The sequence below is a fragment of the Colossoma macropomum genome, unplaced genomic scaffold (genome assembly GCF_904425465.1).
Source record: "Colossoma macropomum unplaced genomic scaffold, Colossoma_macropomum, whole genome shotgun sequence".
In the NCBI taxonomy this organism is placed as follows: domain Eukaryota; kingdom Metazoa; phylum Chordata; class Actinopteri; order Characiformes; family Serrasalmidae; genus Colossoma; species Colossoma macropomum.
In genome coordinates, this window is record NW_023494786.1 from 3,426,672 (window position 1) to 3,438,060 (window position 11,389).

General features: G+C 38.4%; 1 protein-coding gene across 1 annotated transcript; it reads right to left on the reverse strand.

Moving 5' to 3' along the window:
- Positions 1-669: 669 nt before the first annotated feature.
- On the reverse strand, positions 670-10,641 carry LOC118798339 (polynucleotide kinase 3'-phosphatase). The gene is made up of 17 exons (XM_036557773.1): positions 9,839-10,641; positions 9,503-9,549; positions 9,094-9,375; positions 8,719-8,976; positions 7,376-7,455; positions 6,868-6,925; positions 6,639-6,746; positions 6,466-6,537; positions 6,156-6,204; positions 5,853-5,923; positions 5,552-5,644; positions 3,420-3,516; positions 3,261-3,322; positions 2,925-3,034; positions 2,743-2,830; positions 2,173-2,240; positions 670-2,041 (listed from the first exon to the last, which is right to left on the reverse strand). Exons 1-17 carry the CDS (start codon positions 9,957-9,959, stop codon positions 1,921-1,923), a joined length of 1,785 nt encoding a protein of 594 aa, XP_036413666.1. The 5' UTR covers positions 9,960-10,641; the 3' UTR covers positions 670-1,920.
- Positions 10,642-11,389: the final 748 nt, after the last annotated feature.

Here is an 11,389-nt window from a genome sequence, read left to right on the forward strand (position 1 = left end):
GGGCAAGGCTGAAGCCTACAACTAAATACCATGACCTTCAATCCCCCGGGCAGCACTGCATTAAAAACTGGCATGTCAATAACATCCAGAAACGCCACCAATCTCTCTGGGCTGGAGCTTGTCTGAAACAACTGATACAAAGTGGTAATGTATCGTGGTTTATAAGTAAACCTTTTGTATTGTGTATGGAAATAATGGATGTGTTCTCTGGGCCAAAGAAAAGGACCACTCACATTATTACCAGAGTAGAGTTCAAAAGCTAGTGTCTGTCATTTTATGGGGATGTACTGGTGCCAATGGCACGGGTAACTTGCACATCTGTGAAGGCATCATTAATACTGAAAGATTTATACACATTTTTGAGCCTTCTAGCTACCTTCTAGGTGACATCTTTTTCAGGGATGTCCCTGCTTTTTGTAATATGACAAAAGCAAGCCAACATTCCGAACTTGTTACAACAGCATGGCTGCATAATGAGAGAATGTGAGTGCTAGACTTGTTTGCCTGCAGTCCAGACCTGTGTCCCACTGAAAAGGCGTGTATTATCTAGTGCAAAATACGAAAGCCCCTTACGATTGCACAGCAGAAGGCTTGAAGCAGAATGTAAATACTGGTCTTTCTTGAGGTTCAGAAATTAATGACAGTCACAAAATCATAATATATTGTGTCTTTATATTTAATATAATGTTTGTGTTTTTTTTGTTTTTTTTTTTACAAACAATGCATATTGCCTCGACAAATAGATTTACATATTTTCTTATAAGACTTGTGCACAGTACTGTACACCATATTACACAGCACTAGTGAATGGAATAGCTGCTTTATACATGTACCTAAATTCTTAACACAAAAAATGGGGTTAACAAATGCACCTGTGCATAATAATAATTAACCCTACTTTTATTTTATATTACCAATATTTGCAACATTATTTGAAGACTGTGAATCTTACTTTTCTATTGAAGAAACTGCAATGGGCAACCAATAGAATGTCAAGTTTTGAGAGAGATCATTTCTGTGAGAAGCCTGTTTTTTTTAGATTTTGTCAACATATTTGTCTCAAAAATTGTCTAGTGTTAACAGTATATTTTAATTAAACTGAGGAAAATATACATGCCCGAAAGATAATGCAGAAAAAAAACATGAAATCCTGATTTATGTCAAAATGCTGGTTTTTTTAATTAATCTGTTCAAACAAATAAAAGAATTAAAACTTTCTGATCATTTGGTACAGTTTGCTGTATTATATGTTTTTGTACCCAAGTAAACATATCACTCAGTAATTTTCTAAATCTACTACAATAAGCAGTAAAATCAGCAGGTGTTTATTCCAGCAAGTGTGACTGCATGACAAATTCTTTGGTGAAACACAATGAAACATAGTTAAGCAAAAAAACATAGTTGCACATGACAAACCTCTTCCATTGATTATTTAGTTATTATGTTTTTCAATTAACGGCTTTTGTTATTTCTGCCAGTCAAGCATGTTGTCTAAGCTTAAGTATCATGATTTACAGGGGCAATTGTCACCAACCCTGCTCCTAAAGATCTACCTACCTTCCAGCAGACTTTAGGCTCCAACCATAGTAATCTCACCTGACTTATTATTATTTTTAGAAGTCTTTGATGACCTGAATGACGTTTTAGTTTTGGGTTGGAGGTGAAACGTGCAGAAAAGTAGATCTCCAGGAGGAGGGTCAGTGACCACTGAATTAGGGGTATTTTAAAGAATGATTTCTCAGTCTCGCCAGATAACTTAAGCCTACTGTCAAACCTGTTCAATAGGAAAAAACCTGACGGATCCTCAACTTTGATCGGAAGTTGTCTGGCAAACAGAAATCCTGCTTTGTGAAATACTCCCTAGTGAGTGACGGTTTCGTCCTTCGCTGTTCTTGTCCATATTGTGATCAAACTCACTTGTCACCCCTCTGAAAACTGCCTGAAAAGAGCCTCAGATCGACTGTCAGAGAAACTGGGTACAAAGTGGATCTGCAGGATTTCAGAGAATCCTTCTGATAGCGTAGGGGTAACAAACTTATTCCTGCGTACACACAAATACAAAAAAGACAAATTAATGTTAATGATTTGATATTAAAGTTAATGATATTATTCTGTTTACTATAGCCATGTGATAGGATGGTTACACAATGGTGGTTGTCGGCAATCACTTACTTGTAGCTGTGGAAGACCATGTCATTGACAGGAGCGTGCTTCGTAGCAGAGGGAACCATCTCACGGAACTGAGCAAGAAAAAAGTCATATGCCAGAATAAGACAGAGTGTAAATTCAGATCTGGACTAAATTAAACAGTCAGAACCTGAAGGTTAAGTGTGCTTAAGTCCAAACTGCCACACAAAAAATAGTCTTTTTTAGCATTCATTTTTTTTTAATTATGGTTGTTGAGCATGCTTCTGATTTGCCTGATTTTTAAAGAGCATTATAGAAGACAAGGCAAACATTTTCTTTGACAGAACTTATAAGCACAGTCTGACATTATAATATGATGAATGTTTTTGATCTAGACAGGTCCTTCTAGGACATTCTGTGAATGTTGTCTAAATGCACTGTATGAACTCAAAAAAAAGCTAATTTTTAGCTCAAAATTTGCACCCTAAAACAGTCTGAGTCTGCAATAATTACGTATTTTTGTAGATAAGCATTTGATGAAATGTCAGACAAAATAATGGCTATGCATAATAAACAACAACACAACATCAATAGAGCCACAGAAGGCATGCACACCCTGTTGTTATGCTTGGATTGTTCCAAGGAGGCAGTGAAGTTGAAGCATCGGCAGGGAACACCAGCCTTCCGACTGACCTCCACGTATCTGTGTAGGGAATGACAAAGACGGTAAGACTTTTATTAAACACACTCTCTGTAATTATGATGCTGGAAATTGTTACAGAATTGCAAATAAGTACCGTTTTCGGGACTCTAGGTCAGGGTTAGTGTTGTCCACAGCTACACTCCGGCCTTCCTTCAAAGCACGCTCACACGCTGACACACAGTTCTGCCATGAGCCCAGAGTGTCCTAGGAATTGCACAGACCCACAGGAGGACAAATCAGAACAAGAGGCTATGTAAGTACACTCATGTACACTATTATCAATGATACTCAAGACTAAAATAATTTTGGTAATCCAACAGAACAGGGACACTAAACCAATTCTGCACGACTATAGCGCGAAAAAGCCTATCCTCAAGCTCAGGGGCGTATACTGTGTGTGTAGGCTGTGGCAGAGCACTTCTCTACTCACCCTGTTCACATATACATAGCCCTTTGGAATGACGTGTGTGTGGAAAAAGGTAGATTTGCCCGCTGAAAACATGAAAACAAGGATCATGTTTTTGTGAATCAGAAGACGCTTTGGTGAATCACTAAAAAGAAAACAAAAGCAAAAACAAAAACAACTCACCACCAGGGAATCCAACAGCAACAATGACTTCCTGACTGGTAGAAGTGAGCGAGGCATCAGGAGGATCATACAAACGTGCCTTTGAGTCTAACGCCCTCTAGAGACCAGAAAATGAGACAATAAATCAGTTATTACACAACTATATTACAAAATACAGTTTTCCCTGCCGTAACACATTTGGCTCAGTTAAAGAACATTGATAAGGGCCTGGCAAATTTAGGTATATTTCAGCGATAGACATGCATGTTTTGTATGTTAAAAGTTGTTTAAAGTGATACCCCTACAACACCTAATGACAGCACTGTTCTACTTGGAAGTTTGAAACGCAGTATGTGCAGTATATCATGTCTGCCTCCATTATTACTTTATCAAACACTCATTTTGCTATTTTGCATTATCTCTATATTGTCGGTTAAACAACTCTGGCATATATTATCTCTCCAAAACACACATACAGTCCAGTAACACATTCTCTGAGGTTATAAACAGGTCATTCATGACAAAACGCATGATGCTACTTGTATATAACAGTGTATCACAGTTTACAACTTGTTGCATGATATGACAGCCTGGTAGATACAAAGTATGTACATTAAAATGCTAAGCTTGCTACAATTAAGTGAAAATATATACAGTAATTCTAAAGCACTAGTCGGATGGGATTTGTTTAACATGGAGAGGTGAGGGAATGTTAATTATTACTCAATCATTATTATGACATCAAATATTTTTACAGACTACACGCTTGTGTGGAAAAGGGGTCTTTCTTAAGAATGGACCACCTGTAGAAGCTTTTACTTGTATTCTTTTTGGCCTAAATCAAGCCACTTTCTGTCCTACCTTAAGTTATAAACTTTAAACACGTAAAAAGATATTAAAAAAAAGTTTGATTTTATGTGGTGATGCTGACTGTTGGCAGTAAATTTCAAGGCTAATGATATTTCATTCACTTAAGATAGCTAGATACACAGTTAGGGTAAATGAAATTACTTAAGCAATTGAACAGGAGTGTGGGAGTGTGTTATCGTGAAATAACATCATGGCTGTGATTTGCTCGCAGTAGATCTATCTATCACCGTAGATCATCACAGCTGTGATGATCTAGCGATAACACATGACCTCGAGTGTTCTATTGCTTTTATACTACAGTTAAATAAACAAAGCAAGAAATTAATAAATTGGGCTGTGAACGTGTCATTTAATATGCTTTAATGTTCGCAGTTCCTTCCGCCAAATTATAGTTCCTTAACAAGCAGCTTGTTGCTACGTCAGAGTAATGAGCTCCACTCACTCACAGCACAGACAGCAGTTCGTTCTCCAGCTCCTTACACTAAATTCTGAAACTGTCATCACCACTGAGCAGCTTTTATGTTTTTTACTGCGGTAGTTTTATGGCTCAGTCCGATTTGATCAGACTCTGAAGATGAGACTACACGTTTGGCGAATGGTATTCGGTTCATTTCTGGCTAATTCCAGGTTGTTTAGGTGTTCTGTCACAGCTACAGAGGGAAAAGCTTGCTCAGTGGTGATGACAGTTTGGGAATTTAGTGTAGTCTCATCTTTAGAGTCTGACCAAATCGGCTGTCGGTCAAATGTGATCTTAAAAGTGTCCATTTTCTGTTTGTGCACAGAGTAAGAAGTAAAAACATTCAAATGGCTTGAGCGTCTCCTACAGCTGTCAAACTCGTTGCTTAGCAACAGCGTCTTAGCGGAGTGATACAGTGTTTGTGAAAAACCGTTGTGTTATGGCGAAATAACAGCACGGTTAGAACACCTCTCAACCAATCAGCTTGCGTGGCCGGAACTAACTGTTGTATAATATTAAAAAAAACGTCTGACATGTTTTCTACTTCTGAGCAGCTAAACAAGTTATGTATGGAACTTTCAACTTTTATGGAAAATCAATTAGCCACTCCCATTTCTGTAATTTATACAGAGGTTTCTTATCCCATACGAATGGGTCATACATTACAGCAATCCCATTCGAACAGTACCTAAGACTTCTGATGTCTAAAAAATACATCAAACCAATTATGTTAGGTTGAAACAAACCAAATAACAACTCAAAGGTGCCAAGAAAAATATCATGTCCAGACACAGCTATCAGCAAGCAGAAGAGGCCAGCCACTCACCGGATCAAAAGATGGCATGTTGTAAGGAGCAGCCTTCCAGCCCAGGAAGAACTCTTCAGGAGTGTAAAACTGCAGACCAATGTTTAGAGCAAACTAGGAACAAAAAGCAAAGAGGATGTCTAATCACCAAAAATGTAATCCACTGTATCCTGAGGAAACTGAATATCTGAATCGAGAACCGCTAAATAGTTGATCTGATGTTCTCTACAAAGTAAGCAGCACAAACTGCTAGACACATCAGTGTGGCCAACAGGGGTGCGAGAGGTTTCGTCTGCATCGTGAGATGAAGGTGATCTCTCACCAGTCTGTCACTACAAGAAAAGTCCTTCTTCTTTTTCCCTGGAGCCCAATTCACAGGACGACCTGCAGCATCTAAGCCAGCAAGAAACACAGATCGTAGTATTCAGGGTGTTACATTTCATCACTATTTTTACTTAACATTCAAGTTCATTCTGGTTAAAATACACTTAAGCAGACATGATGTCATGTCAAGCATGAAAATACACAGACACTAGACCCAAATTCACTAAACATTCAACTTACCACATGCAAAACACTTTACAGAACTGTTCTGAATGATAGCATTATTTACTTGTAAACTTACCTCCAACATAGAAACTCTGTGATTTATCTACAGTCACTCCACCATTTTCCTAGAAAAAACATACACTGGGTATTTTATATTTATAATTAACTTAATAATGTTTTTAAATAAACTGATTTAATTTTTATGTACTATTGTTTGCCTTCTGTAAGAACTGGTTTGTACATGTGGATCATAAATATTAGTAACCACAACAGCACCAAAGTGAATTCTTTCTCCTCAATGTCTACACTAACTGTAAATTGCACGAATATGCTACATTAAACCATTTCATTGGTATGAACACAACAGCGGGCATTTAGTGTCTCACCTTCTCAGATAAGTGTTCCCACATTCCCATTACAGGTTTTCTGTAAATACCTGGGCCTGCTGCAACAAACACCTGAAATACACAGGGGACATGAACATATTACAAACTAAAATTCTGAGCTCTATAAAATTGAATAAAGGTGAATTCTCACTCTGATCATGTTATAAACAGACCTGCACAGGCAGTTTTAGAGTCTGAAGAATATCTTCAACTTTTGACTTGAACACCTCAGGCCTGAGCTTGCCTCGAGCAATACCCAACTGATTGGTAAAAAACACCACCTACAATCAGAGAGACAGAGCAGAAATCAGGCACATCAGTAGAACATTAGACTAATTAAAAAAATAATGTTTTGCCATAAAGATTAATTGGCAAGTAATCTCATGTGTCTTTTCTCCACACCTTGAATCCTTTCTTTAACAAACTGGCCAGTTTGGGCTGTATCTCTGGGAAAAGTATCCTGTAAAAAATCAAAGGCCAGAAATTCAAAACCAAAGACAAAGAAAAAAAGGAAAGGAGTGATGTTCTAATTAGGGATGCTTGATATCAGGATCATATTGGTATTGGCAGATATTTGATTTTGAAAAATATACTGCTATTGGACGAATGTTTAGATTTGACCGATATTTCAAATGAATATTTTCTTACATGTTTATTTAACTCTGGAATGACAGAATGTTTAGGTGTCACGGGTTACTGTGCTAAAATGTCTGCAATTATTCATTTTACTGCATTTGTAGCCCTCTACAAATAAAGTGTTTTCTAATCCAGCTAATCCAGGTGGATACAGTTTCAAGTTCTACTTTTCATAACCGTGTTTGTATCAAAAAAATATATCAGCATCGGCCCACAATTTCCATAGCGGTTCACTCTTTGATCTAACTGCCCCCACCAAATATACCACCCTTACCTCCAGTCATCTGGACTTGTAGGAAACACCTTCCCCGATTTTGTAGTAATAATGCAGCCATCAATGTCAAAGCCTGCTATCTAAATACAATAGAAAAGTCAGGACACAGTTTGCCTTCATGTAGTTTAAAAACTACATAAAATTATAAACTATGGAACAATTTCACAATTAATTAATCAAGCATTTCTACACTTCATGTGCCATCTCTACAAACCTCAGCTTAGTGATTCAATCAGTTGTGAGTGAAATTTTAAATGTATAAATTTGTAAAGTCACCACCGTATACAACTTGGACAGAACATTTCATACGATGAAGAAGCCGACTTTGATAATTCAGCCTAGCAGTTGGAAGAGAGCTCATTAGAGATAAGCAGTGCGGTGTAATGAACACTGATGTGAACCTTGTCACAAGTCTTTCAAGACTTTCTCACATTAAAATAAAAAAAATGAGTCACATGAGGCTCTCACACTGTTTTAAAAGGTCTTTGGCAAAAAGAGCTTAAAAGAAGTTGCACTTGAAGTTAAAATGGGAGTGAGTATAATAATAAAAATTATATTTATTTATAGAGCACTTCTCATACCGCTGGCAGCTCAGAGTATTTTTGTGACAGATGATAAAGCTTATCAGTAATAGAACAAATTATGAGTATTCAATTATAATCATATAGGGCAGACAGATCAAACTGAAAAAAGAGGTAGAATTTTAATTAAATGCTAAATTAAAGTGATATGTTTTCAATTGTTTCTTGAAAGCATTGATAGTCTAATAAAAGGTGGAATTGAGTTCCACAGTTTAGAAGCGTAATAACCGAAAGAGGCCTCCCCATGTTTTCTGTATATAATGGAAGGTATTTGCAGAAGGCCAGTACCTGCAGATCTAAGATCACATTTTGGAACAGACACACATTCTATGAGGGTGCTTTAAAGCCATTTAGAGTCTTAAAAACTAGTAGCAGAACTTTAAAGTCGATCCTAAAAGATACAGGTAGCCAGGGTAGTTCTTTTAAAACTGAGGTAATATGAGTGCTCTTTTTGTTTTTACTAGGCTCTTTGCTGCTGCATTTTGTACAAGTTTTAGATGATGAATTGCTTTATTATTTACTAGGGAGCCCAGTAAGAAGAGCATTACAGTAATCAACTCTGCTTACTGTACTCAGCTGTTTACTCAGTAACAAATGCATGAACAAATTTCTCTGTGTCGCTGCGAAATGCAAAAAAAAGACAGAACTTTAGCAATATTTCTCAATAAAAAGCTACTGTAGTAACTGTGTTTACATGCAGGACAAAACAGAGCAACAACACTACAACTACTTTCATTCCAAACCTGCTTCATTCTTTCTCACCTTGGAGCTCCCAGTGACCCCTGCAGCAGTGTAGAGCATGAGGTTGCCTACTTGCTGCCAGTGACTATGAGAGCAGGCAGAGGATGCAGTGGTTGTTGGTTTCGACAGGCCCTGCTGAGTTGTCACTTTCTCTGAGAGTTCCTGCAGCTGCCTGAGCTTCTCTTCTACCAGGTCATCTTCCTCCTCATCAGATTTCTCAGTGCGCCCTCGTTTGGTGTTGGACGTGTCATCTTCGGAGCAAAGTGGTCTTTTTGTTGACTTATCAGAAACAGTGGAAGCATTTAAAAAGTTGGTTTAAATCCATTAAAAAATCCCTAATGTAATGTAAACTTGCCAAACAATATGCCAACCCATCCACAGCCTAGGCATAGATACCTTTTTAGGTGAGGAAGCAAAGAAATCCTGGATGCTCCTCTTGGCCGCTGCCTTTTCAACCGTTTTACTCGAGGCTTTCTGCTTGTGTCCCCCTTCATCGCTTCTTCCTTTCTCCTTCCCTTGACAAGGAGAATCTGAAGAGGCTCCTTTTGCTGTGCCAGAAAACTGCACAGTAAACGGGTAACTCTGGTTGACCAGGTGAAGCGTGCCATTCACAGTAAGACTTCCAGACTGACCCCGGCCCAGTGCCTGGCCATTTATGGAAGATGGGTTTGGCCCAAGCTGTGGAAAGTCAAGACTGCATATAAAAATGGGTCATATTCTTTTTGTATATTTTCTGTTACGTATAACTGGATCTGAATAGCTATTCAAGGCTTTTGTCGATAGTCTATCATAGCCCACAGTTTACCTGTGTCACAAGAATCTCTCGGTTGGCATAGTCAGCCACAAGCTTGACTAAAGAAAGAAAACAGACCTGAATGAGTCAAAATTACATACTAAAAAAACTATGAATACAATGACTTTTATTCAGCGTTTCACACATTTGCTGCACTAAATCCAATTATACATGACTAATTATGCTCTCTTTGTAATGAACTAACGTTATAGAGTTGGTTAGTGTTCTTTAAGTACCACTCAGTAAAGCATACTGTGTAATTTATCACGATAACAACAACACATCATCATATTTCCCGCTCCTGTATTTAACACGTCGAGTTTACTGTGCTGTGCTCTCATTATTTACCTTGATGTCTCGAACATTTTTTATCTGCGACTCCGGACTCAGGACCTCGACCGAAAATCAGGGCTCGGCCATCGGACAGCTCCACACGGGCTCCTGACGAGCTTACAAGCGCACACTGCATGCTGCTGTAAGCGGAGTTGTTGTAACCTAACTGAGTGAGTTTACGGGTTTAACTATGGAGGCACCTCACAACTAGGCTTAATTAAAATAGTTCAGTTTATTTATTCACACTAACCTACAGTTTATACCTATTATATATCAGTCTAGGCGGTATTTACAACGTTCATAAACGGCCGCTACAGCTAAGTTAACTAGCTAGTTAGGTTAACTAATTCTCAGTAATGCCAAAAGTAGTCAGCGAATGCACAATCACTAACTATAATCCGTGTTATCACGTTCGGCTAATTTACTAACTCGGCCATTACACTACAGCACCTACGGACACTACGACATTATTTCCCAGTGCTTGTAAGATTGCAAAAATCTCAAAATGTCCCTGTACCGCCTGAACTCTTTCACATTCAAGCGTTCACTCGGTCGCAGTTCCGTCTTCACTCACTTCCCCTAGGCACTTCGACTCAAGGAGGTGTGACAAAGGAAGAAACAAGAAGATGTGGGGGCGCTTAGGAATCATTTCGGACCCTCAGTTACCGCACACACCAGCTCAGAATACAGGCCTGTTTTCTCCCGGTATACATATTTTAACGTTCACGTTGAAGTTGCTCTTTTAAATGTATTACATGGCCGTTAAAGATTGCTGCTAATGACAGAGCAACCCCGCGAAGTAGACTCTCCCAAGTGGAAGTCATGAAGGGAGATGAAGGGCGCTGAGTCGTGTTGCCGACAAATATTTCCGTGTCGGAAGAGAAAATGCCGAATGTTTGGTTCCCATAGAATCCTGAATGAGATTCAAAATTACGTTGCTTACTCACTCGAAATAAGTAACGTGCTCGCTACTAAATATTATTTCGCAATTCTTGTAAGACTTAAAAACTACTGTGAATAAATACACACGCACAGCGTCACGTTAAAGTGTTCCCTCGGTCCCAATTCAGCCCTACTCACTTCCCCTAAGCACTTGAGGTGTCGCAGAAGAAGAAATAACACGTCCTAGGGGCGCACAGAGATTGGAACATCAGTTGCCGCGCATTCACCTCTCTAAAAAGATATTATTTGACCATTAACCATTATTGTTGTGGACAGAGCAATCCCTGAGAAATAGATTTCCCGAGTGCAAGTCATATGCTGCGTTCAAAACCACATACTACCATACTAACTAGTATGGCAAAACCAGTACGCCACACTTAGAAGTTCATTTATCAGTTTAGTATGTATAGTATAGTATAGTTGTATGCGGTTTTGGACGCAGCCATAAAAAAGAGGTAAATTCTCTGGTAAGGGCTGAATCGTGTTGCTGACAAATATTTCTGTGCCAGATAAGAAGCAAAATGACAAATGATTGGTTTCAATCCTAAATGAATTTTAAAAAGATCGTGGTTGACGTGTTATTAAATACTATATACGCTGCAGTGTTTCTTGGGGAGATTTAAT